This window comes from Miscanthus floridulus, chromosome 16 (genome assembly GCF_019320115.1).
Source record: "Miscanthus floridulus cultivar M001 chromosome 16, ASM1932011v1, whole genome shotgun sequence".
NCBI lineage: Eukaryota > Viridiplantae > Streptophyta > Magnoliopsida > Poales > Poaceae > Miscanthus > Miscanthus floridulus.
The window spans coordinates 111,589,171-111,616,719 of NC_089595.1; the positions used below are offsets into that span (position 1 = coordinate 111,589,171).

The 27,549-nt window shown below is 46.6% G+C and overlaps 3 protein-coding genes across 4 annotated transcripts; 2 read left to right on the forward strand and 1 right to left on the reverse strand.

Annotated features, from left to right (window-relative positions):
- The first annotated feature begins 15,613 nt into the window (after positions 1–15,613).
- LOC136514133 (protein RADIALIS-like 3) lies at positions 15,614–17,069 on the forward strand. Its single transcript, XM_066508122.1, has 2 exons — positions 15,614–16,008; positions 16,968–17,069. Exons 1-2 carry the CDS (start codon positions 15,722–15,724, stop codon positions 16,990–16,992), a joined length of 312 nt encoding a protein of 103 aa, XP_066364219.1. The 5' UTR covers positions 15,614–15,721; the 3' UTR covers positions 16,993–17,069.
- A 6,856-nt stretch (positions 17,070–23,925) lies between these two features.
- LOC136511291 (uncharacterized) lies at positions 23,926–25,515 on the reverse strand. Its single transcript, XM_066505415.1, has 3 exons — positions 25,104–25,515; positions 24,596–24,911; positions 23,926–24,241 (listed from the first exon to the last, which is right to left on the reverse strand). The coding sequence occupies exons 1-3, from the start codon at positions 25,513–25,515 to the stop codon at positions 23,926–23,928; spliced, it is 1,044 nt and encodes a 347-aa protein (XP_066361512.1).
- A 1,030-nt stretch (positions 25,516–26,545) lies between these two features.
- On the forward strand, positions 26,546–27,347 carry LOC136513374 (protein RADIALIS-like 3). 2 transcript variants are annotated; one of them, XM_066507378.1, is made up of 2 exons: positions 26,546–26,953; positions 27,124–27,347. In XM_066507378.1, exons 1-2 carry the CDS (start codon positions 26,735–26,737, stop codon positions 27,178–27,180), a joined length of 276 nt encoding a protein of 91 aa, XP_066363475.1. In that variant the 5' UTR covers positions 26,546–26,734; the 3' UTR covers positions 27,181–27,347. The 2 variants fall into 2 exon arrangements, with proteins under 2 accessions (XP_066363475.1, XP_066363476.1); XM_066507379.1 differs by having other exon boundaries at positions 26,581–27,004.
- Positions 27,348–27,549: the final 202 nt, after the last annotated feature.

Sequence of the window (27,549 nt, forward strand, 5' to 3'; positions counted from 1 at the left end):
GCGTTCGCCACCAGTTGGAGAGATTCCAACTGTGCTGTTAGGGCTGACAATCACGAAATAAGGAAAATATCAAAATAAGAGTAATAAAAATCAGAGTAAGAGGCCTTCATGGAATACATCTTACCCGCCACCATGGCATCTGATTCGGCCAGTCGTGCTCGGATGACGCTGGCCTCCTCCTTAGCCGCATGAAGGGCGGCCTGAGAAACCCCGAGGCGAATCTCCAATTGGCCGTTCTCCCAAGTCGCCTCAGAATAACGATTCTGGGCCATCCTCCACTCATGAAGGTAGCGCCGGGCATTGTCTCCATTATTGGAGTCGAAGGAATCTGACGACGAAGCCGGGACAGAAGATACGGCGTCAGAAGGCCCGCCGGCCCTTGAGAGAGGACGTAGGCTGTCATTCACAACAAACCTGCAGGCGAGTCAGAACTATTCATCAGCATGAACAAGAAATGTTAATCTCACCTCATGTGTCGGAGGCGCTGGTTCATTGGCATACTCTCCTCTGGAATTTCCTCCGCTGCGCGCTTACCTCGGTTATCTTCGCCGACCATGGAAGAACGATTGGATCTATGAAAGGGAGAAAGAGAACCGCTATAGGGTTTTGACAGGCGAAGAAGAGCGGAGAAACAGTTGCGAGTAAGGATATATTTGAGGCCGAAACCACCAACCGGTATTTGAAGACCTAAAGCAAAGGGACGGGCGCCTCGGGACGTGTAAAAGGCAACAACAATTAATGGAAGGCGAAGCACCACTTCACTAATGTTGATGGAAATACAGCACTAAGCCGTGTTTTCAGACTTGGTTAAACCAAAGGGCCTGGATCGGCTATATCAAATCGGCTCTTTAGCCGAAAAAGCAAGCATAAGCAAAAGTAATGCGCATAGTGACAAGACAGGAAAATTATCTGCTAAAAATCGCCTATTACAAACTACGGGCTGAGGAAAACCTTGCCTACTATGTCATCGGCCAAGGTATTAAAAGCTATAGAATTGGCGACACTCATGAAATCCTCGACCAAGCGCTCCTGCTCCCCGGTGTATGCTGCATCTGGAAAACCATGGGGAAGAAGCTGAAGATTTTGGCCCGAACGGTCTTGGGTGGCAGCCAACACCGTGGCAGTGCCATGATGAACGCCATGGAGAGCAACCTCCCTAACACGATTCGGGATGTCATGCAAACGAACCATCAGAACAACAACCCTAGCATTGACAAATCCCACCGCATGATCCACAGCTGATCGAAGGCTCTCCAGTTGAGTAGATAGATCAAAAAGATTCAAAGGGGAGGTGATCAGAGTCTCAGAGACAAAATTGAAAAGAAGTAGAGGTTACGATAGGTATCTCACCCGCAATTCTGGCCTCGGCCTTGGCCAACCTATCCTCCACTGAATCGACCGCAGGAGGTGATCGGCATCGAACCATGGCCAGGGCCAATTCTGTGAGTGATAAACACTCAGCGAGACTCTGGCCATGTCGATCAATGGAGGCAAGCAGATCGTCATTATCAATCTGCCTCATCTGATGGCAAGGGGGCTGGTGGCAAGTCGTCGACGAGGAAGGCCTTGAAGGCCGAATGGAGTCGGCCCTATTCCTCGAGGCAGCGGAGGCATCGCGGGATATACCCTCCTGACGACGAAGGCGCTGACATGATGATGCAGATCTGATGAAGACCTTCTCAGGAAACCTCTTGCTGTTCTCCATGATCTCTGACCTACAGGAAAGCAGGAACTATGCTAAGGGTACAGAAGGTTTGGGGCAAAGTGAGTTATCCTTAGATCAACCGCTGAGGCCCGTTTATATAGCCCAGGAAGGCGAGAAGATAGATTTTGCCAGGGGTGTGAGTTTGGAACCAGAAACGGAAGCGGAACGGCACTTCGGAAGTCTAGGAGACGGATAACGAAGAAATAACAGATTCAGACTGATTGCTTCCTCAAATTACAAAGGATCTGAAAAGATTCGGAGATTTTACCAGAGGTCAGCCTATTCAGTTTATTTTGGATTGAAGGGAGTCCGAGCCCCAACAAGGCCAAAGTCCGTCGCGAGGCGAGTTGACGTTGGCCCATTGCTAACATTATGCCCAAGGAGAGAGGAAATCGCCCTCCTAAACATAAATTCAACCGATTTTTTGATAAATCAAAAAACTATGGGGAAGAAGCATGTGGCTTTCCCAGTGGGCATTCAGTGGAGTAAACAAGGGGAAGGTGTCCACACATTTTAGCCCTTGCAAACACTAGGACAGCTTTGCGAGCATGGAGAGAAGACTCAGGTGATATCACAAGAATTCTCCTAACTGCAATAGCTGATCCTCTTGCTCGATAGGACGCTAGAATGAGCGACATAATCACCCTATGCACAAGAATTCTCCTAACCGCTCAAGATCTACATAGCAAAAGGATAAACCATGGAGGATCCAGCGGGATCGAAAACACCCGAGGAGGCAGATAGAAGTGGAACATGGCTAAATCGTTGAGTTTGCTCTCACCAAGGTTGGATAGCCATTTTTATAGCCGGCTTGGAAGGATAAATCCAAAACGCCCGTGAAGCAATAATGCTCTGAAAAAGTTTTGAAGCATGGGCTCATGAGTTGATATGAACGACGGCAAATAGTAGACCCCAGATCAAGATTCCTTGCCCGTGGCTACGGGCCTATCGGGAGCACAGACATGGTAATTTTGGAAAAAAAATATTTTGTCCCAAAATTGGGGGGCATGTGTTTACACCAAAATTTGGAAGGAGAGTCACAGGGACCCAACAGCTCCCAGGATCATATCATCAAGGGATCAGTTGCGGGCGGATTAGAAAGAGCTGATTCAGATGCGAAATCTAGGAATCGGCTTTCTTCGGACAGCGTCAGCAGATTACGACAGAGGCTACGCTCGACGCTAGGACGAAAACATGTTGGACTCTACAAAAAGGGGAAGATTAGAGTCCAAGTTATCTTAAATTAGGAATGTTTTCATTTTTATGCCAAAGTCTGTAACAAATCGTGCTCGAGTAGGATTCATGTCTAGACTCCGGGTATAAATACCAAACACCGGCTATTGTAAAAGAACAACAATCAATCAAATACAAGTCAATTACTTTTTTCGGCTCCGGCCACCCCTTAGGAGTAGGAGTAGAGTAGATCTCAGCGAGTTCTTCAGCAAGTACGGCTGCATCGATCCGATCGACCTCCACTGCTTGTCTATAAGTACCGTCATGATTTATACCTCTGTTCATATGGCTGCATCGATCCAGTCAACCCCCACTGCGACTCTGGTATAGGCTAGTTATCGACTCTTGCCTAGTTCAAGTATGGCCTGTGTGATTCTGCCTCACACCCCACTGCTTGAACTAGATCGAGGTTAAGTTATCAGCTCTACCTTTGAATGGCAGTCTTTGGTAGATTCATTAAGTTACCGATATTGCTTATTGCTTTCATTGTTTATCTAATTACAGCAATATCACTCTGCCCGATTGAGATTGATCTAGATCGGCCTTATATCTTATTTAACCCATCGTTTGCTAATCTTAAACTGATCTAATCTACATCTTAAACGATGAGTTATGTTTTTATTGGCTGTTTTATATCAATCTTAATCGTGCATAGTGTGCGGTTAAGGCATGCTCGATCTTGAGTAGATCTATTGGTTAGCGAGAACCGTTCCATGGCCCGTTATCACGGCCTGTGGGATTCTACCTCTCACCCCACTGTTAGCACCGTGGAGTGGGGATCGTTAGTTGATAGATCCGTTCCTGAGAAGGCATGACCTTAACTGTGCGCTATGCCTAAATCGGCTGTTTAGCCGATATCAAAAGCTTTCATGAACAGCTCACATCACGAGATCATTGAAGTAGAGATAAGTTGAAAGATGTGTTAGCCCCATGATCTTGTTATTGTATTACGGCCTGCATGATTCTGCCTTATGCACCACTGATATTAGTAATGAGTTAGGATCGTCGAGTCTATTGTTGTTTCTACGGCCTGCATGATTCTGCCTCATGCCCCACTGGTCATGGTGATAGATGAGATCTAACATGTTCATTAAATTTATCTTTATTAGATGGTTGAGTGGTGTTGAATTGTTTCTTTACATAAACAAGAGTTTGGTTACTTGTAATCATTGGCTCAGTATAAACCAACCATCATCGATATCTTATTGCCATTGAATAATGTTTGCTTAAATGATATTTATTTTGAACGATAACCGATTCTTCTTCACACGACCCCATGAGCTCTAACTGACTTATTCTCATGAATATACTGGGATCGGCTATTTAGCCGATTTACTTCCATATCGGCTCTCACAGCCTTACATTCGGAACTGTCTGGCAACACCGGCAAGTTTCGCCCTTAATTACTGATGAACTTTCTCTCCTTCTCAATTGTAGGGTCAAATTGACTGGCATGCCGTGGGAGGATTACGTAGGATCGACCACCCCTGCGCTGAAGCTAGGTGGATCTGCTTCATCGAGTGGACACTTCTGGCTTGCTGCGTGTGTCCTCGACACGGGACGAAATTCTGTGTCGACAGAATGAATACCAATAAAGACTAATCACCTCGAAATCAAATGATGACACAATGATTTTTACCGAGGTTCACTTGTTTGCCGGCAAGCGAGTCCTCGTTGTGGTGATTCACTCACTTGGAGGTTCATGCACTAATTGGCATCACACGCCAAACCCTCAATAGGGTGCCGTACAACCAACATAAGATAAGAATCACACAAGCCACGAGCAATTTACTAGAGCAACTTTTGGCTCTCCGTCGGAGAAAAGTCAAGAACCCCTCACAATCACCACGATCGGAGCTAGAGACAATCACCAACTTCCTCTCAATGATCCTCACTGCTTTAAGCCGTCTAGGTGGCAGCAACCACCAAGAGTAACAAGTGAATCCCACAGCGAAACACGAACACCAAGTACCTCTAGATGCAATTACTCAAGCAATGCACTTGGATTCTCTCTCAATCTCACAAAGATAATGAATCAATGATGGAGATGAGTGGGAGGGCTTTGGCTAAGCTCACAAGGTTACTATGTCAATGCAAATGGCCAAGAGAGTGAACTTGAGCTGGCCATGTGGCTTAAATAGAAAGCCCCCACGAATAGAGCCGTTGGCTCCTCTGTCTAGTGAAACATGGTCTAACCGGACGTGCCGGTCAGGTTGACCGGATGCAGGACCCCAGCGTCTGGTCGCCCGATGCTCGCCACATGTCATCAGCCTTAAATGTTGAGCACCCGATCTTAATGGCTAGTCAGCTTCACACCACATGTTAAGTCGCGACCGGACACACTACAGCGTAGGACCAGACGCACTGCAGTGTAGGATCGGACGCACTGTCGCCTGGCGTCCGATCACTTCAAGTAAGGTTCTAGAGGCAGAAATTCATGACTGGACACGTCCGGTGACTCATGACCGGACCCAGGCCTGTGTCAGGTCAACTCAGCCTCTCTATGTTGCTTGTGTCAGCATACATCACTAGGTGACCGGACGCACCCCCTCCGCGTCCGGTCCCTCTTTCTCTTCAGCGTCCGATCAAGGGACCTAGGGCGGCCTTCACTGCGCGCCACTGACCAGATGCAGGGTCAAAGTCCTGTCATTATGAAACTTCTCCTTTTGACCCCGAACTTCACCACCCTTGATCAAATGTGCCAACCACCAAGTGTATCACCTTGTGCACATGTGTTAGCATATTTTCACAAATGTTTTCAAGGGTGTTAGCACTCTACTAGATCCTAAATGCATATGTAATGAGTTAGAGCATCTAGTGGCACTTTGATAACCGCATTTCGATACGAGTTTCACCCCTCTTAATAGTACGGCTATCGATCCTAAATATGATCACACTCGCTAAGTGTCTCGATCACTTAAACCGAAATGCTCCTATCAATTTCACCTTTGCCTTAAGCTTTTTATTTTTCTCTTTCTTCTTTTCTAAGTCCAAGCACTTGATCATCACCATGGCATCATCATCATCATGTCACGATCTTCATTTGCTTCACCACTTGGAGTAGTGCTACCTATCTCATAATCACTTTGATAAACTAGGTTAGTACTTAGGGTTTCATCAATTCACCAAAACCAAACTAGAGCTTTCAATATCCATCTTTTTGATAATTGATGACAACCCTTACACAAAGATATAAATTGAAATTTAATTGAATCCATATTGCTTGCCCAAGCATATTTGCCATGTGTAAAAGGATATGGACAAGTTTCATAAACCACAAATGGTAACAATTGCTTCCCCTACATATGTGCTAAGAGTTTGAATTGTAGCTTGCACATATGCTTAAATAGGAAATATAGGAGGCAATGTCTACCAAATGATGCTAAGGTATAAAAGATGGACCTTTAAAGCGTGATATCAATCGGAGTGCACCAATATACCATCCTTAGCACCATGAGTAACTAGACATACAAAAAAACTAGAATACCCTATGAGATCAACATTAGAAGCAAGGGTCTAGTTTTCATAATATGATCATGAGTCTAGTTACTTAACCTATGCATGCTAGTTTTTTTATTTTATCATTCAAACCTACAACTAGCATACACCACACAAGCATGGATATTAAAAATTAAAACTTGTGCCACTAGGATGGGTATCTAGTATAATCATCTACTATCACAAAGCCATATTTGTTTTCACCGATGCTATTGTATTGTGTTGGCCCAAATAAATCTATGTGCAATAACTCAAATGCTTTACTAGTGCTCATCATGCTTTTTCTAGGATGGGTGTTTCTAACTTATTTGCCGGCTTGACAAGAGCTACAAAGCTTATCCTTCTCAAACATAACATCTTTCAAGCCTCTAACCAAGTCATGCTTAACCAATCTATTCAATTGTTTTATTCCAACATGACCAAGCCTTCTATGCCATAACCAACACATGCTAGACTTAGTGAACAAACATGTATATAGTTGAGCTTCACTAGCATTAAAATCAACCAAGTATAGATTCTCATATCTAAAGCCTTTGAAGATCAAGTTAGAGCCATCTACACTTATGATCTCTACATTATCTACCCCAAATATACATTTGAATCCAAGATCACACAATTGAGCCACGGATAGCAAATTGAAGTTCAATCTCTCAATAAGCAATACATTGGAAATGCTCATGTTATTAGATATTGTAATCTTACCAAGCTCTTTGACCTTGCCTTTGCCATTGTCACCAAATGTGATACTATCATAACCATCATGCCATTGGTATTGATTGAGTTGAACATTCTTGCATCACCGGTAATGTGTTGAGTGCACCCACTATCAAGAACCCAATGCCTTCCTCCGGCTTTGTAATTGACCTACAAAAGAAGATCTATTCTTTTTAGGTACCCAAACTTACTTGGGTCCTTGAAGGTTAGTGACCAAGCTCTTTGGCACCCAAATAGCTTTCTTCTTTGAGCCCATCCATGATGTACCAATGAACTTAGCTTTCACACCATTTGTTCCCTTAATAAGCACATAGAAAGAATCAATCTTAATTCAGGATACATTAGCATTTTTGCTCTTGTTCTTGCACTCATGCTCTTTATGACCAACTTGCTTGCAACTAGTGCAAAACCGACCATTGTTCTTCACAAAACTAGTCTTGTGAGGAGCAAAGGCCGCCTTGCCTTTCTTGGAGGTATAGCACAATCCCTCTTTATAGAGAGAAGCTCTTTGGCTACCCAAGCATATAAGCAAGCGGTCCTCACCACCATAGACCTTAGCCAAGGTGTGAGTGAGCTCATTGACCTCTTTCTTAAGGGTCTCATTCTCAACCATTAGTGAGGCATCACATGTGAAACCGTCACTACTAGATGAGGTGGAAGTAGAAGTGCTATAAGAAGGGTTAGTGGGAGCAACAATGATAGACTTATAGAATGATTCATTAATTATATCACAAGTTAAGCCTACATCACATGTCTCAACATGCTTCTTCTCATTTTGTTCATTAAGCAAAGAGGAATGAGCTTTTTCAAGCTTCTTGTGAACCTTGTCAAGCTTCTCATGGGCTTCCTCTAGCCTCTCATGAGATGCATTGAGCTCATCAAAGGCTTGCTAAAGGACTTTTAGTTCCTTACGCAAGCTTTTGCATTCCCTTCTCTTAATGTCAAAGTGTTCTTTAGCATCATCTAGCATGTCAAGTAATTCATCCTTAGTTGGTTCATCATCATCACTATCACTCTCATTTTTATCTTCATTATCATGTTCCTCATCACTTTCATCATCACAAGTTTATACCTTAGTGGCCTTAGCCATGAAGCATGATGAAATGTCGAAGAGAGAAGGCTTCTCATTGATAGCAATGCTTGCAAGTGCCTTCTTCTTGGTGGTCTTGTCGTCTTCACTATCATCGTCATCACTTGAGGAAGCATCATTATCCCAAGTGACTACATATGAACCACCCTTCTTCTTCTTGAAGGTCATCTTGTCCTTCTTCTCTTTCTTTTTCTTCTTGTCCTTCTTCTTGTTCTTCTTGTTGTCATCACTATTGTCGCTATTGTATGGGCATTGAGCAACAAGATGATCTTTGCTTCTACAATTGAAACACCTTCTTGATTCTTCCTTGTTCTTAGATGAAGACTGCTTTCTTCTAGCATGGTAGCCCTTCTTCATCATGAATTTGCCAAATCTATTGACAAAGAGAGTCATCTTCTCATCATCCATCTCATCAAAGCTCAAGTCTTCATCTTCACTTGATGATTCTTGCTTTGCCTTGCCTTTAGATGATGTGGCCTTGAACGCCACACTCTTCTTCTTGTCATCCTTGTCATCTTTCTTCTCCCTCTTTTCTTCCTTCTCATCATCATCTCTATATGTATCATCGGTCATTATATCTCTGAATACTTGGTTTGGTGTCATGGTGTCCAAACCACTCCTCACTAGAATAGTGACCAATGTGCCAAATCTTGAGGGTAAGCATCTCAAGAACTTATGGGAGAAGTCCTTGTCCTCCACCTTCTCACCAAGTGCTTTGAGATCATTGACAAGCACTTGTAACCTATGAAATATCTCTGGCACACTTTCATCCTCCTTTATCTTAAAACCAGCAAACTTCTCCTTGAGGATATATGCCTTGGCACCCTTCACGGCTTGAGTGCCCTTAAATGATTTCTCCAACTTCTTCCATGCTTCATGAGCCATCTCAATGTTATTGATTTGCTCAAATGTTCTCTCATCAATGGCATCATGACTGGCACTAAGAGCAATATCATTGTATTGGAGAAGCAATTCTTCGGCGGCGGTTGGATTCTCTAGATCTTCTATCTCAATCTTGGTCTCCATCACTTTCCAAACCTTCCTATTGATTGACTTGATATTTGTCATCTTAGCCTTCCAATAGGTATAGTTTGAGCCATCAAATTGGGGTGCCTTCTTAGTATTGTTGATTTAAGCTATTTTGACACTGAAGGTTGTTAAGCCTCAAATCACGGTGACCACGGCTCTGATACCACTGGAAATGTCCTAGTGGCTAGAGGAGGGTGAATAGCCTATTAAAAAATTCTACAACAATACTTAGCAAACTGTTTAGACAAATATGAGGCGAAGCGGGTGTTGCGCTAGCCTACTAAAAAGCAAGCCACCTACCACAATTCTGGTTTCTATAGTCTCTATCCACACAATGGCTATGTTACTATACTAAGTTAGTGTGCTCTCAAAGGCTAACTAAAGAGCCACACTAACCAAACTAACAAGCTCTCATGACTAGCTGCACTAAAGAGCTTGACAACTAGTTTGCGGTAATGTAGAGAGAGAGAGCAAGATGGTTATACCACCGAGTCGAGGAATGAACCAATCAATCACAATAATGAATACCAATGAAGACCAATCACCTTGGAATCAAATGATGACAATGATTTTTACCAAGGTTCACTTGCTTGCCGGCAAGCTAGTCCTTGTTGTGGCAATTCACTCGCTTGGAGGTTCATACGCTAATTGGCATCGCACGCCAAACCCTTAATAGGGTGCCACACAACCAACACAAGATGAGGATCACACAAGCTACAAGCAATTTACTAGAGTATCTTTTGGCTCTCCACCAGGGAAAGGTCAAGAACCCCTCACAATCACCACGATCGGAGCCAGATATAATCACCAACCTTCGCTCGATGATCCTCACTGCTCCAAGCCATCTAGGTGGTGGCAACCACCAAGAGTAACAAGCGAATCCCACAGCGAAACACGAACACCAAGTGCCTCTAGATGTAATTACTCAAGCAATGCACTTGGATTCTCTCCCAATCTCACAAAGATGATGAATCAATGATGGAGATGAGTGGGAGGGCTTTGGCTAAGCTCCCAAGGTTGCTATGTCAATGCAAATGGCCAATAGAGTGAGCTTGAGCCGGCCATGGGGCTTAAATAGAGATCCCCCACAAATAGAGCCATTGGCTCCTCTGTCCAGTGAAACACGGTCTGACTGGATGCGCCAATCAGGTTGATCGGACATAGGACCCCAGCGTCTAGTCACTCGATGCTCGCCACATGTGATTGGCCTCAAATGCTAAGCGCCCGATCTTAACGGCTAGTCAGCTTCGCGCCACATGTTAAGTTGCGACCGGACGCACTACAGTGTAGGACCAGACGCACTGTCGCCTGACGTTCGGTCACTTCCAGTAAGGTTCTAGAGGTAGAAATTCGCGACTGGACACGTCCGGTGGCTCATGACTGGACCTAGGCCTACGTCAGGTCAACTCAGCCTCTCTATGTTGCTTGCGTCAGCGTACGTCACTAGGTGACCGGACGCACCCCCTCCGCGTCCGGTCCCTCTTTCTCTTCAGCGTCCGATCAAGGGACCGAGGGCGGCCTTCATTGAGCGCCACTGACCGGACGCAAGGTCAAAGTCCTGTCAATATGAAACTTCTCCTTTTGACCCCGAACTTCACCACCCTTGATCAAATGTGCCAACCACCAAGTGTATCACCTTGTGCACATGTGTTAGCATATTTTCACAAATGTTTTCAAGGGTGTTAGCACTCCACTAGATCCTAAATGCATATGCAATGAGTTAGAGCATCTAGTGACACTTTGATAACCATATTTTGATACGAGTTTCACCCCTCTTAGTAGTATGGCTATTGATTCTAAATGTGATCACACTCGCTAAGTGTCTTGATCACTTAAACCGGAAAGCTCCTATCAATTTTACCTTTGCCTTTTACTTTTTGTTTTTCTCTTTCTTCTTTTCCAAGTCCAAGCACTTGATCATCACCATGGCATCGCCATCATCATGTCACGATCTTCATTTGCTTCACCACTTAGAGTAGTGCTATCTATCTCATAATCACTTTGATAAACTAGGTTAGCACTTAGGGTTTCATCAATTCACCAAAACCAAACTAGAGCTTTCACACGTGTCATACATGATCCCCTCTTTTTAAGACAATATATTTATCCTGACAAACACAGTTGACAACAGTTGAACCAACAAGGATCACAAATCCGTTAGCACTATATGTAAGTGCAGTACATCACTAGTTGCAATTAACAAAGCTGTTGTTTCTGGCTAGGGTTCAACCACATGGTGTGGCACTGTAGTATGAGAGCCTTTCTAACTGCTACTAGCTTTGGCAGCAGCGAAGGACTGGTGTATCCATCACCTAGACGTAAAATCGGCCTTCCTCAATGGCGAGCTGGCGGAGACGGTCTTTGTGAGGCAACCTCTAGGTTTCACCATCAAGGGAGTGGAACACAGGGTGCTCCGACTGCGCAAGGCGCTCTACAGGCTATGACAGGCCCTGTGAGCATGGAACGCCAAGCTTGACGTCACGCTGGGTGAGCTTAGGTTCACGTGGTGCGCAACCGAGCACGCGCTCTACACGTGGCGACGGGGGAAGGAGGAGCTTGTCGTCGGTGTGTATGTGGACGACTTGATCGTCACCAGCGCATGTGCGGAGGACATCGATAGCTTTAAGCGTGAGATGGTGGCTCGTTTTTGAATGAGCGATCTCGGTGCGCTCTCCTACTACCTCGGCATCGAGGTGAGACAGGGGAAGGAGGCGCTCACACTCGGTCAGAGCGCATATGCCTCGAAGCTGTTGGAGCGGAGCGGCATGGTTGAGTTCAAGCCGTGCGTGACTCCAATGGAGGAGCGGCTAAAACTGACTAAGGCTAGTACCGCGGTGAGGGTAGATGCAACACTCTACCGAAGCATCATCGGTGGTCTGCACTACCTAGTCCACACAAGGCCGGACATTGCGTTCGCCATGGGCTACGTCAGCCACTTCCTGGAGGATCCCCGAGAGGATCATTGGGCCGCGGTGAAGTGGTTGTGCGCTACGTCAAGGGTACGGTGGTTCAGGGGATCATCTTCCCCAAGACCGTGGAAGTGGGCTGTAGCTTATTGTGTTCAGCGATGTAGACATGACGGGGGACATCGATGGACGGTGGAGCACCTCTGGCGTGCTCATCTTCCTCGGGTCGGCTCCAATCTCATGGCTATCGCTGAAACAGAAGGTGGTGGCGCTGTCCATGTGCGAGGCAGAGTACGTGGTGGTGGCCACAGCGGCGTGCCAAGCTGTGTGGCTACGTCAGCTGCTGGGCGAGCTTACCGGTGTGGAAGCTCACCCACCAACACTGATGGTGGACAACCAGCCTGCCATCGCCCTCTTGAAGAATTCGGTTCTCCACGACTGGAGCAAGCACATCGACATCAAGTTCCACTTCCTCAGGGACTGTGTCAATGGAGGGCAAATCGTCATTGAGTTCGTTGAAACTGGTCGGCAACTCGTGGACGTCCTCACCAAGTCGATCGGCCATCTTCGGTTCACAGAGCTGAAGAAGATGATCGGCATGGTGGAGGTTCTAGGGTTAGCAGCAGGATTAGGGGAAGAATTGTAAAGTAATATGCTGATCTCCCATCTCTGAACGTGTGGCTGGGGTAGATGCCGAAAGGCCTCCCTGCTGCTGCACTGTAGCCGCGGCAGGAGCAGACGCCGAAAGGCTCCCCTGCCGCACTATAGCCACAGCAGGGGCAGGCGCCAAAGTCAGTCATGCTGTCATATCTAGTCACTATAGCAGCATGGTAGCCTAACATGTCTGTGTACTAGGATTAGATGGGTAGAGTTGTATATATTGCTTCCCACTGTAACTCAGTAAAGAGAGCGAGTTCAGTTTTACCATCTCCTCTGCAGAGCTTCGGCCAACGCTGGTGCTTGTGCTGTGTGTGTGCGCTCTATTCTCCCTCCCTCTTCTACCTCCAGCCATAGTGTGTGTGCGAGAACGCCGGTGACCGGTCGGCTTACCCAGTGACCGGTCGGCTTACCCGTGCGGAAGATCCCAGGTCCAATAGAGAAATGATAAGGATTCCATTTGGAGGCAGCTCAGGCCAGGTAGGGGAAAGGAAAGGGCCCTGATGAATCTACGCGCGTAACTGCATGCAGGTTGCTTGGCCTTGGCAGCATATGTTCTTCTTGGTAGACAGCAGTTGCCAGGACAGAATCCGGCACCCTAGCTACCTGCAGCCTGGGGAGACCAACTTGTGTGATGTAATTTGATTTGAGAGCGGCAACGTATCATTCCGGCTCATCAGTGAATGCATTGGAACAATTCCACACACCGTGGGAGCATCTTATATAAATACACATAATCTTGTGTATTATTTGTGGTGTCGTAGAGAGAGGCAGGAAATAAAGCTTCCTTTTTCTGAATAAAAAAATGTTATTTGTGGTCTTTGTTCTCAAGTGAATTTTTCAGAGCTATAGCATCTTGCAAGATGCTCTTCAAACAGTGCAGTGCACCACAAACTGATATACTAGCTGGTATTTTATTACATTCCGTTCAACGAAAGAAACAAAGGGTACCATGCATTTATATATATATATATATATATATATATATATATATATATATATATATATATATATATATATATATATATATGGAGATTCCAGCAAGATAATCTGTGGCACATATATATTTATTTTCAGTGAAGATATAGATTTTGATAATTAACAAGAGGTTCCGATTCGCTTTCATCGCAAAGGACGACCGGTATGGGGAAGGGCGTGCGTGTCGACTTAATTGCATAGATATAAAGCTTACAAAGAAAGAGGAAAAAAATAAACTTTACACAGTACAGATCGAAGATCAGATTAACATATCAACTGAAATTAATATGCATGAATTTGTTTGTAACTTTGTATAGTAGACAAAAGGTCAATCCAAGCCTGAATAGTCCGTGTGTACTCCTACAATCCAAAATATATGTCGTCCTCACTCGAACCTCAGTAATTTGTAAAGAATTACACACATACAATATTGACAATATAAGATATATACTGCTAGACTCATATTGTTTATTTATCTTTTAAAAAAAACCATCATATATAGAATATTTAATGAGTTAGGTGTTGTTTGGATCTCCAAAGGAAAATGAGAATGGACAGATATAAAAATGAGAATGGGACACTTGAATTCTAGAATGAGATTCTAAAACCCAACAAACTATCCAAACTCTGATTTTTGGAGACTCTAATTATGCAAGTGCAATGGATTCAAACACCCTTCATTATTTTTGTCTAAAATTTATATTCTACATCACTATCTAGATCGTCGGTCCTAGGCACATGCTATTTGTTGGGTGGTGTCTGCTGCCGATGACCTTGCCCTGACGTCCTCCAGGTTCCTCGATTGCTTAGCTTCTTCTCACCATATGCCAGGTTAGCGGGACACTGATCCCCTCTTTTGGATCTCCTCGTTCTCCAACCGTCGGTCCTCCAACCTTGGAGGCTTCCTCTCCTCTAGGGGCGTAGGTGGAAGGTGATTAGATCCCGTATAAGCTCCATAGAAGATGTACTTCATAGCCGTCGTCTATCAATTTTGACTCAATCAGTGCCTTACAGCCCATGGACTGGAGCTCATCGGAATTTTGTATCTTGGCGGTGCATTATTCGGCGTTCATCGACATGCCTCCGTAGTGAGAGTTGTAGCATTGTTAGTTCTCCCTGTGGTTAGTGTGGTTGTATCTCTGTATGTGATATTGCTGGTGTTGTTGTTGGTTGCAATCTCTCTTCCCTCTCTCTTTGTACCCTGTTGGACTTTTCAAGGGTCGCCCATGTACCAGGTGTTTTGCACCGTCGGCTTGCCGGAATCTGTGATAAATTTATTCCGGTGGAGTTCCTCAGCTCCTTCGACATTGACCTAAAAAAATCTAGATCCAAACAGAACCTTAATTTGAAGGCTAGAAATCACACACGCATGATGCGTGCGTGTATTTAGATTTTTTTTATTAACTTCTAGTCTCTTAACTATCCTTGCTTGCTTGTCACGTGAGGAAGCACATTATCAGCCTCATGCATGCATGGACCATGGTCAAGGAGAGAGAGAGAGAGAGAGAGAGAGAGAGAGAGAGAGGGGGGGGGGGGGGGGGGGGGGGGGGGTCAGAGGTGGCACACGGCGGCAAGCAAAGACGACAAATAAAGGATCGGAGCACGCACGTACGTCACGTAGGTGTCAGCAGCGAGCTCGGCCCGCTATCTTGTTCCGACCGTACCATACACACGCTCTCTCTAGCTCTATATATACGCTCCTCCTGCCAGACAGTTTCATTATCTCAGTAACAACGAACCATTTGCATGCATGATGCATGCACTCGACATCTGGCAGTAGCAAGCTATAGATAGATAGATCGATCTGACACTGACACTACTTCACACTTGTAGAAATCGTAGCAGCAGCTAGCAGCATTCAGAGTACCCCGGCCCGTGCTCGAGCTAGCTAGAAGTAGAACGAACAGAACAATGGCTTCCGGCGGGTCGTCGTCGTCGTCCCGCGCGTGGATGCAGCGGCAGAACAAGCAGTTCGAGTGCGCGCTGGCGGTGTACGACCGGGACACCCCTGACCGGTGGCACAACATCGCCCGCTACATGGGCGGCACCAAGTCCGCCGACGAGGTCCGCCGCCACTTCGAGCAGCTCGTCCACGACGTCACCCAGATCGAGGCCGGCCGCGTCCCCTTCCCCCGCTACGGCTACGGCAGCGCGCCGCCCGTCGCCGGCGGCGGCCTCGACGACATGGCCGCCACCAGGTACGCGACGTAGCCATCATCAACAACTTACTTTTGCTCGTCGCAGGGCAGTTTGGTACGTAGGTGTTTGCATGTGGAAAGTGTGGACATGCATGGCATGCACTACAGTAGAGCTGGTTGGTCACATGAGATGTAATCCTGACGCATGCATGTGTGGCAGTGATAAGCTTTAGGCTGTGTTTAGTTAGGTGAAATTTAGGAATTTGGCTACTGTAGCACTTTCGTTTTTATTTGGCAATTAGTATTCAATCATGGACTAATTAGGCTCAAAACGTTTGTCTCGCGATTTCCAATCAAACTGTACAATTAGTTTTTTTTTCGTTTACATTTAATGCTCCATACACGTATCGCAAGATTCGATATGATGGCCACTGTAGCACTTTTTGGGAAAACTTTTTGGAACTAAACAAGGCCTTATTATTAGAAAGGTCGCTAGATGCGCGCGCACACACACACACATATATATATATATATATATATATATATATATATATATATATATATATATATATATATATATATATATATATAGCCCATATTCAAACAAACAAAACGGTGCTAGTGCTAGCTAGATATATGTGTAGATACTAGATAAATATGTGTACCTTAATTCCACATGCATCCTATATCATCCTTTGCCGACATCTCCGTTGTCTGACACATAAGAAGAGCTAGCAAGCTACATTGACACATGCCCTCACATGCATGCACCGAACGCATCTCTTAAGGCCTGTTTGCACGAGCTAGCGCTAATTACTAGTTAAACTAAAATGAGCTCAACTTAACTTAATTTGACTAGCTAGTTGGTTAACAACTAGTTAGAAACTTGACTAAAATTTTTTCTATCTATTAGCCTACCTATTTAGATGCACTAGGACTAATTTTTAGCTAGCTAATAATTAGCTCTTGTATCAAACTGGTCCTTAATTAATTACGTGTTTTATTGGATGCACCAGCAGGGGCAAGTATATGAAGCTGCAGTGATGAAGACAAATGACGGCCGCCCGAGACGTACAAAATATGTATGACAGTTCCTTGCAACTGTTGGTGTAAACTTATAATATTACCGTACAATGGCTCTCCGAAAATAACCCTAGCTATATAGGGAAGAAGGAGGAGGAGTAGGCGAAGAATGGAAGAGAAGTATCATGTTTAATTTCACCCCTCCTGTATATATGATTTACAATTGTACATTAGTTAATTATTAGACTGACATTGATCGATCGATGGTCGGTCAATGCTTGTGAAATAATGTCCATGTATTACTAGCTATATTTTAGCTAGCCATATCACAATTAATGTAAAGTGTGTTCCTCAGCTTCTCCATTCGAGCACAAATACTTCCAAACACTGATTTATTGGGCACACCGCTTTTCATGAGAATAAACATATTATCTCTCCAAAAATAATAAGAATAAACTTATCATGTGCATATTCAATAGAGATTTATTAACCCGGTGATCTCAAGAAGGACACGATCCAGTGATCTGAGTATATTTGTAGGTTTGCTTGTGTACGTGTGGTGTGAGTGTGTAGGGTGGGTGGGTGTCTGTACATGAGCAGATACTACAGTTGTACCCAGATAAGAGGCACAAAAAAAATAGAGATTTATTATTACCACTACTCGGAAATATATATAATTCCATTCGAAACGACACTTTGACTAGCAGCATCTAGAAAATTATGCTCCAAGGGATCTCCTAATCTTCCATCAAATATTCTGCTTTTTTCAATGGACTCGGGTGTTTTCAAATACCTATGGAGTTTTGTTTTGTTTCTTTACCGGCTTCATATAATTATGAAAACACAAGTTTTCTTGAAGCCTCTTGCTCATGTCTCTCATCAATGGGTGTATTCTCTATAATATTTCTTTAGCAGTCCCTGTTCAAATCATATGTCATGCTTTAGCCGTAATCTAAATCAAAATTATTTAATTTTGACTAAATTTATAGAAAAATATATTAGTATTTACAGTATCAGATTAATTAGCTCTAAATTCTTCACATGAAATATGTTTTCATAGTGATTTATTTGAACTAGTAGCATGTCGATGTGAAGTTAGACTTATTAGCACGAAGCTAAAATCACAAACGCAGATAGATTATGCTTATATTTTCGACATGGGATTTGAAACTAGGGGAGGATATCTTTATTTAAAAAAACCCTTATGTATGATGTTGTTTTCTCTTTCAAGATAAATAAATATTTGAAAAGATATAAGTATTGCTGCACAGTATGATGAACTAGTCGGACTAAAAGCTGTCTGACCCTTTTGAAAACATGCATGTTTGAGCACGCACTACGACTTCGCTTCATATATATTAGCGCTTTAACACTAGCAGATATGATTTTTTTTTTCGATTTAATTTTTTTCCCGAGTACGTTTACTTTTCTAACGCATCTCATGTGAGGGATTCTCGCTTCAACTTGCAAAAAGAATCAGAGTGGTCACATCATCATCACATGTTCCAAGGATCGAGGCGCTTTTTACAACAAGTGGGCCGGGGATAACAATGCAAGTTCGAATATGGTAAACTTTCGTTTTTGTTTTCGACGTATTTTGTTCGATCGAATAGCAGCAAGCGGCAATAATCGAGGATACGTACCTTTTTTCGACAATGAAAAATGGAAGACTTGGTTTTTTTTTCTCGAATAAACAAAAAATTTGCGCATCTTTGTAATTATTAAGGTATAAATGTTTGGTACAAACAACGCGTTTCTGGCGAAGCACATAATTTTTTCACAAATTTTATATAAAACTCAAAATTAAATAATATAGCCATATATCAAGAGTGATACTGAAAACTAGATGTAGCTTAAGTATCCGTGTTCTTTGATGTGGAACTTGCCCGACCAAGTTTGACTCATCGATTCAATACAAGTGCTCATATTTTTTTAAGGGCACTATCAATGCATAAACTATTGGATGATTTTCATAGTCTACGAAACTATCCAAGGAAATCACATCTCTTACAATGCTGATTTTTTCGTGCGGGGCCCTTTCTTATCCCTTACCCAATCCGCTCTCCTCATCCAACTACTGGATGGATCTAGTAGCCCTCCACAATGTAGCATTCGTAGTTTCTTCTACCATCGATTCACGTGAAGACACAGTTCCTTGCTAAGAAACGGTTTCTTTAATTCGGTACATGACGCATCAGCAAAATGTCCATGTAGCAAGAGATAATTAATAGAGATAGAAACATGTTAGTTTATATGTATTAGGAGTGTCCTAACTACTTATTTTTTCGTCTGTAGACCGTAGACGACAATGCCTGTCAACGTTGCCCGCCTGATTAACAGGGTGGGTTGTGCTATGTTTTGAAAACAAAAACGATAATAAACTTTGTGCACATAATTTTATTTTATTTTGAATACAATGCTGCATATCGATAATATAATTCATAAAATTTAAAATCTGTTTTCTTGTGACTGAAAGTTCCACATGAAAACTGTTCACAAAAAAAAAGTTCCACATGAAAACCACCAGAAAGATTAACTTCTACCAAATGAGAAAATTAAGGAAATACTGCGCTGTGTAGACATTAAGGAAATACTATGTATATACACCTGAACCTAAGCAGCCACCACCAGCACTGTGTCAACTGTCAAGCACTAACCCATTTTCCAAAAAAAAAAAAAACAAACAAACTGTCAAGTAACCCGGTATCGTAGGTAAATAGGTTCGGGGTGACTTGGTCAAAAGTTTATAGTGGATTCCTTCCCATTCTGAAACCTGAATCACTTTTGTTTAGAAACATCAGAATTGAATCTCTCTCTTTTTTTCTGACAGAGGTCCAAACCTAGTTCATATATTAGGTGTCAATCCGCAAGAAGGATGAATTAACTTTTGTTTTCATTGCAGTGAGTACATGCACACGTTCGATTGAGTCTATAATTTTATTATTTATTTACGCTAGATCATGACATTTTTTAGATAATGGATAGAAATCAGATCAAGACATATATAGCTACTTCTTTCTTCACATAATTCTTTTCTATTGTAGTATATGTTTCCTCATCATCAATATATATACGTAGAAGAGAATATACAGAGTTGAGAAAGGCGAGCCGTTGCCTTCAAACGTTCCTGAATCGAATCGCCTAGAGGGTTGAACAGATCCGAATATCGGTCGTGGCACACACACTCACAGAGCAGGAATAATCAGCTTTAGTTTCTGGTGATTAAATTAGTCATTCACTAAAAGGTTGGAGCTAGATTGCTCGATATTATTCTCTTTGAAAAAGCAAGATATATACGCTCACCTATGGATCTTATTTCCACACACTCTCTTCCTAGTGATGGAATCCAATCTTTCTTTGCAACTAGCTATTTGGAGACAGCGACTGAATGTTCTTGACCAAATAATTGTGCGTGTAAGCTGTAAGTTGTCAAGCATTTTCCGCAGTCTGTAATGTGTGCATGTTCCAACGAAAACCTATGATTTTAATTGTTGTGTTCGATCGATCTCCACATGCAGCGCCTCCTCCTGAATATTTTCACAGTGTGAGATAACTGTTGGCCCACAGGATCACCGGCTCAGGCGAGTGAACCACTCAGCCGATCTTGCCGAGCACCCGCTAGTGTTGTCGAGCACCCACTAGCCGTGCCGACCACGAGTAGGCGTTGTCCGTGCCACGAACTACGACCAGAGCTAGAAGAAGAAGGGAGAACAGAGCAAGCACGTACAATACAAGACACCAGCGTTGGCCGACGCCCTGTCTGTGTGATGGCAAATCTGAACTCTCTTTACGGAGTTGCCGTGGTGGTCTATTTATACAACTCTATCTATCTAGTTCTAGTACAACCCACGTGCTGTAACAGTAACTAGATAACATGCAGGGCTGACTCTGCGTCGGTCACTGCATGCTACAGTGCTGCAGGTGAGCGGTGCGGTGCCTGCACCTGCAGCGCTACATTGTCACAGCAGGGGGCCAGTTCGGCGCCGCCTTCCCTTGCTGTGTTCACACAAGGAATACAGTGAATTAGCTAACAATCTTCCCCTAATCCTACTGTTAAACCTTGTACCCCCTCCATGCCGATCATCTCCTTCAGCTCCGTGAGTCGAAGTCGTCCGAGCGGCTTGGTGAGGACGTCCGCGAGCTGCCGACCAGTTTCGACAAACTCAATGACGATTTGTCCTCCATCAACACAGTCCCTAAGGAAGTGGAACTTCACGTCGATGTGTTTACTCCGGTCATGCAGAACCGGATTCTTCGCAAGGGCGATGGCAGGCTGGTTGTCCACCATCAGTGCTGGTGGGTGAGCTTCTATACCGGTCAGCTCGCCCAGCAGCCGGCGTAGCCACACAACTTGGCACGCCGCTGTGGCTATCGCTACGTACTCTGCCTCGCACGTAGATAGCGCCACCACCTTCTGTTTCAGCGACAGCCATGAAATTAGGGCCGACCCGAGAAAGACGAGCACACCAGAGGTGCTCCGTCGCCCGTCGATGTCCCCCGCCATGTCTGCATCGCTGAACACCGTGAGCTGCAGCCTACTCTCGCTAGTCTTTGGGAAGATGATCCCATGGTTCACCGTCCCCTTGACATAGCGCAGTAGCCGCTTCACCGTAGCCCAGTGATCCTCTCTGGGATCCTCCATGAAGCGACTGACGTAGCCCACGGCGAACGCAATGTCCGGCCTCGTGTGGACTAGGTAGCGCAGACCGCCGACGATGCTCCGGTAGAGTGTTGCATCCACCTTCGCCGTGGTACTGGCCTTCATCAGCTTCAGCCGCTCCTCCATCGGAGTCACGCATGGCTTGCACTCCACCATGCCGCTCCTCTCCAACAGCTTGGAGGCATATGCGCTCTGACCGAGCGTGAGTTCCTCCTTCCCCTGTCTTACCTCGATGCCGAGGTAGTAGGAGAGTGCGCCGAGATCGCTCATTCGAAAACGAGCCACCATCTCGCACTTGAAGCTGTTGATGTCCTCCGTGCGCACGCCAATAACGATTAAGTCATCCACATACACGCCAACCACGAGCTCTTCCTTCCCCGTCGTCGCGTGTAGAGCGCGTGCTTAGTTGCGCACCTTTGAAACCCAAGCTCGCCCAACGTGGCGTCAAGCTTGGCGTTCCATGCTCGAGGGGCTTGCCGCAGCTCGTAGAGCGCCTTACGCAGTCGGAGCACCCTGTGCTCCTCTCCCTTGACAGCGAACCCTGGAGGTTGCCTGACGAAGACCGTTTCTGCCAGCTCGTCGTTAAGGAAGGCCGATTTAACATCCAAATGATGGACGCGCCAGTCCTTTGCTACTGCCAAGGCTAGTAGCAAACGAACCGACTCCATGCGCGCTACTGGCGCAAAGACTTCCTCGAAGTCGATGCCCTCACGCTGAATAAAGCCTCAGGTGACGAGGCGCGCCTTGTGCTTGATAATGGCGCTGAGCTCGTTCCTTTTGACCTTGTACACCCACTTCAGGCTGATCGGACGGCATCCTGGAGGTGAATCGACAAGCTGCCAAGTCTCGTTTTCTTCGATCGCCTTCATCTCCTCCAGCATCGCCCGTTGCTAGTTTCCATCGCGCTCGGCTAGCGCGAACGTGGGTGGTTCCTCTGCGCTGATGAGTAGCAGCTCTGCGTCATTGAGCAGCCTGCCCACCAGACCTGAGGGACCTGTGCCGCCGACGATATCGTCCAGCCTATGGAACCGCACCTCCTCACCTTCGTGGTAGGTGTCCACAAACTCAGTGATGTCACTTGGAGGTGAGGCGAACTCGATCGACGTCGATGGAGCTCCCTGTTCCGCCGGAGTGCCCGGCATAGCACCTGAAGTGCTCGGCACTACTTCTGGACAGCTCGTCATAACTCCTGCAGTGTTCGGCCACACTGTAGGAGTGTCTAGTCTCAGTCTTGGAGTGGTCGGCACCACTGCAAGATGTCTTGGCTCCGCCACGGGAGTGCTCGGCACCCATCCTGGAGTGGTCGCCACCACAGCTGAACCTCTTGGCACCACTCCTAGCGTGGTCGGCATCCCTCCAGAAGTGCACGACACTCCTCCCAGAGTGCTCGGCACTGCCCCAGGAGTGCTCGACTCTACCGCCGGAGTGCTCGGCCCTCCTCCCGGAGTGCTCGGCACCTGTTCCACAGCGTCTCCACCACCGTGGATGACCAAGTGCTCGACGACGAAGGTGTTGGTGAAGCCGCCAGCTTCTCCTATGCTCGGACTGCTCCAGTCCCAAGCCGCCTCCTCATCGAACACAACGTCGCGCGAGATAAGCACTTTGTCTCCGCATGGGTCGTAGAGCCGGTACGCCTTGGTACCCTCCATGTAGCCTAGGAACACCATCGGTGTGCTCCTGTCCTCTAGCTTGGTGAGGTTCGGCTTCGTCTTCCTGATGTGGCCGATACAACCGAATGTTCGGAGGAATGACATGTTCGGCTTGCACCCGTACCAAGCTTCGGACGGCGTCTTGCCCGTCAGGGCCTTGGTCGGAGCGCGGTTGAGGATGAACACCGCCGTGGTCACTGCCTCTCCCCAAAATTTTGCCGGCATCCCTTTGGCCTTCATCATGGATCGAGCTATGCCGGCCACCGTCTGGTTCCACCTCTCCACCACACCATTCTGTTGTGGCGAGTATGGCACGGTGTGGTGTTGCCCCACACCCTGATCCGCGCAGTACGCAGCGAACTCCACCGAAGTGAATTCACCACCGCGATCAGTCCTCAGCACATGGAGCTTCTTGTCGCTCTCGGCCTCCGCGCGCGTCTTGGACTTCTTGATCGCCGCCACCGCTTCATCCTTGTTTGTCAGGAGTTGCAACCACATGTAGCGACTACAATCATCCATGAGCAGGAGGAAGTACCGCCGACCACCGCATGTAGCAGGCGTGATCGGCCCACAGAGGTCGCCGTAAACGAGCTCAAGAGCTTCCTCCGCGCGATACTTGGCTGCCTTTGGGAAAGGTAGCCTCCTCTACTTCCCGGCCAGGCAGCTGTCACATAGCTCGCCTCCATGCTTAATGTGGGGTAGTCCTCGGACCATCTTCTCTAGCCGACCAAGCGCGTCGAAGCTGAGATGTCTGAACCGGGCATGCCACATCCACGGTTCCTCAGAGTGCCTTGCCGCCAGGCACACCGACTGCTCTACCTTCAGGTCGAGCAAGTACAACTGGTTCAGGGACCTCTTCACCTTGGCAAGAAGTCGCTGCTCCCAGTCCCTGATCCTAAGGACACCGTCTTTGATCAGAACCTCGCTACCGCGCTCATCCAGCTGACCAATGCTGATGATGCTGGAACGCAGTTGCGGGATGTAATATACATCCGTTAGCGCATGGTGCTACCTGTTCTGGCATCTGAAGATGATGGTGCCGCGCCCTTGGATAGCCACCCTTGAGCCGTCACCAAACTTCACCGTACCGGTAACATCGCCGTCGAGCTCGAAGAAGGATTCCTTGGAGCCCGTCATGTGGTTGCTGGCACCAGAGTCTAGATACCACCGCTGCTCTTGGCCAGCGCCCACACGCCCGAGGTGAACTTGGGCGCGCGGTTCGTCGAGGTTGACGGTCTTCAGGGCCCTCCCAGGTCCTTCCACCGTCGTCGCCTCTTTCTTCTCCTCGGCCTCGACGTCGTGCAGTGCACAGAACATCGCCATCAGGATAGTGGCATCATCCTCATCATCGGCTCGCGCCAGGTGAGCTTCAGCCTTCTTCTCCCGCTTGCGATTTGGGCACTCTTGTGCCCAATGGCCCATCTTCCCGCAACGCCGGCAGGCGTTGGGGTCGACCTGCTTCTTCTCCGAAGAAGCCCTGTCGCGGTGCTTGCCCTTGCCACCGCAACTGGAGGAGGCTGCCTTCCCGAAGTTCCTCCGAGCAGCCCACTCCTCTTCCGTCAGCAGGAGTTTTCCGCTGTCCGTCGTTGCTATCGCCTGCTCCAGACGCTCGTCCACCGCCCGTAGATGGCCTGTCACATCTTTAATGGTGAGGGTGGACAAGTTCAACATCGTCTCTATGGAGAGAGCGATCTGGATGTACTTTGCCGGCACGGAGTGGAGGTACTTGGAGATCGCCTTCTCTTCGTCGATGGTGACACCATGGCCCTTCAGCTTGCTGATGAGCATCTGCAGGCGGAGGGAGAAGTCCTCCACCGTTTCACCATCCTTGAACTTGAGGAGGGCGTACTCCTGCTTCAAAAGCTGGGCCATCGTCTTCTTTGCGTGGTCGGAACTGACGCGCATCGCCGCAATAGCCTCCCACGCCTCCTTAGCCGAGCTCTTCTCCCCCAACGACTTCCTGTACTCCGCCGGTACAGCAGCGAGGATAGCCTCCAACGCTGACATGTCATTCTCCTCATTGTCGGCGCCCTTGTCAACAGCATTCCAGAGCCGTCGGGCTCTGAGCTTGACCTTCATGGTCATCGACCACTCTCCATAGTTGGTGCGAGTCAGCGTCGGCCAACTGGTGCCGCTGACCTCCCGCACCGTACGAACAACAACCTCCTCTCGTGGCTGGGCAGCCACAGCAGTGCCACTGCTGTCGCCCAACTCCGAACCGCCCGTCATCGCCATCGGTTAGAATGGCGACGGCACTCGTACTGCTCTGATACCACTTGTTGGCCCACATGATCACCGGCTCAGGAGAGTGAACCACTCAGCCGATCTTGCCGAGCACCCGCTAGTGTTGTCAAGCACCCACTAGCCGTGCCGACCACGAGTAGGCGTTGTCCGTGTCACGCACTACGACTAGAGCTAGAAGAAGAAGGGAGAACAGAGCAAGCACGCACAATACAAAGACACCAGCGTTGGCCGAAGCCCTATCTGTGTGATGGCAAATCTGAACTCTCTTCACTGAGTTGTCGTGGTGATCTATTTTTACAACTTTATTTATATAGTTCTAGTACAGCCCACATGCTGTAACAGTAACTAGACAACATACAGGGCTGACTCTGCGCCGGCCACTGCATGGCTGCAGCGCTATAGTGTCACAGCAGGAGGCCAGTTCAGCGCCGCCTTCCCTTGATGTGTTCACACAAGGAATACAGTGAATTAGCTAACAATAACCAGTGTATTTGGGTGCCTGAAAGAAGTAGGAAATAAGAGCATACTCTATGCTTGGTACTAGCTAGGATTTCAGCTCCTTTCTTGTGTTAATTAACAACAGAACACCTTCATGAGTAGGAGTATTTCATTGATCATAAGAGAGTATGGAATAATTGGAGATTGACACACATTCATGCCGGAGAAGCGATCGAGCTAGCTCTCAAGCTGTGAATATATGTTTGGTCAGGATCGTCGGAGGAGGAGACGACAGAAGAAGTAGAACAGATGCCAATCGCGACGTGACCGGAGAGGGGGGATGCGATAGAAAGGTTCGGAGTAGATGAGATCCCCCACTCCCAGGGGACAGAAATCTTTGTTCCCTTCCCAGCTGCTGCTCCTGCTGGCTCTCTTTAGCTTGCTCCTCTCTCGTCTCAACTGCAGTGTGTGCCCCCGCTGGCATTATTCCTTCCCTCCTCTTGTCTTTTCCTCCTAGTCGTCCTAGCTCCTCCTCCCCACGACCCTGATCGATGATGCGCCATGGTCCACCTCCCTCTCCATGACTCCCGTGAGGCCTCCCTTCCTCCCGCCACGGCCACTGCTGCTTCGATCTATAAATAGCATCCCTTCCCACACCTCCTCCTCTCATCAGCTCAGCACACAGCATCTAGCTATAGCCTATAGCTAGCTAGCTTCCTCTCGACCCGAGCGAGCTCTAAGCTAGTGCATCGAAGAGAAGCAGCAGAGTGGGATGGCGTCGCTGTCGATGACGAGCGCCGCAGCGGCGCGCGCGCAGTGGACGCCGAGGCAGAACAAGCTGTTCGAGCAGGCGCTGGCGGTGTACGACAACGACACGCCGGACCGGTGGCACAACATCGCCCGCGCCGTCGGCGGCGGCAAGTCCGCCGAGGACGTCAGGCGCTACTACGACCTGCTGGAGCAGGACGTCGACCGCATCGAGTCCGGCAAGGTGCCCTTCCCGGCGTACCGCTGCGCCACCGGCTACGGGGCCGCCTGACAGGTGTGTGGACGCAGTAGCTTGCTTTTAGCTGCCAGCTTGTATCAATTAGCCGTACCAGCTTGTACGTAGCTTATCTTTTCATTCAGCACTGATGGAAATCTGTATATGTGCATGTACAGGCTGAAACATCTGAAGATGTAGGATGCGATGATGAACATAGGACGAACGATCGATGATCCAGAAGATGCAAACATGTGTGTATATATAGGATTAATGGGACAGCATGCATGCAACGGTCCATGCTGCAAGTGCATGTGATGTGAAAGCAAGAATCAGATTAGATGCATGCATATGCATGTGCTAATAAATAAAATAATAGAATAATTTTAGTACTAATATAACAGTCACGCGAGATCGACCGATCCATGATCTCCCATGCATGCATGCAAGCTTGTGTCCTCTCTCCCTACTTGTCAACTTGTGTGTGTATATATTATATTATGTACTATTATATATATATATATATATATATATATATATATATATATATATATATATATATATATATATATATATATATTGCATCTGTGTACCCTACCGATCAA

Excerpts from the sequence above, each read along its gene's own strand:
- LOC136514133 (XM_066508122.1), top strand. The coding sequence starts at position 15,722 with ATGGCTTCCGGCGGGTCGTCGTCGTCGTCCCGCGCGTGGATGCAGCGG. Across the intron at positions 16,009-16,967 it reads GACGACATGGCCGCCACCAG|GGGCAAGTATATGAAGCTGC; the intron begins GTACGCGACGTA and ends ATGCACCAGCAG.
- LOC136511291 (XM_066505415.1), bottom strand. The coding sequence starts at position 25,515 with ATGGCGATGACGGGCGGTTCGGAGTTGGGCGACAGCAGTGGCACTGCT. Across the intron at positions 24,912-25,103 it reads CCTCCTCAAGTTCAAGGATG|GCCATCTACGGGCGGTGGAC; the intron begins GTGAAACGGTGG and ends AAGATGTGACAG. Across the intron at positions 24,242-24,595 it reads GCCACTATCCTGATGGCGAT|CATCATCAGCATTGGTCAGC; the intron begins GTTCTGTGCACT and ends ACTGCGTTCCAG.
- LOC136513374 (XM_066507378.1), top strand. The coding sequence starts at position 26,735 with ATGGCGTCGCTGTCGATGACGAGCGCCGCAGCGGCGCGCGCGCAGTGG. Across the intron at positions 26,954-27,123 it reads ACCGCATCGAGTCCGGCAAG|GCTGAAACATCTGAAGATGT; the intron begins GTGCCCTTCCCG and ends GTGCATGTACAG.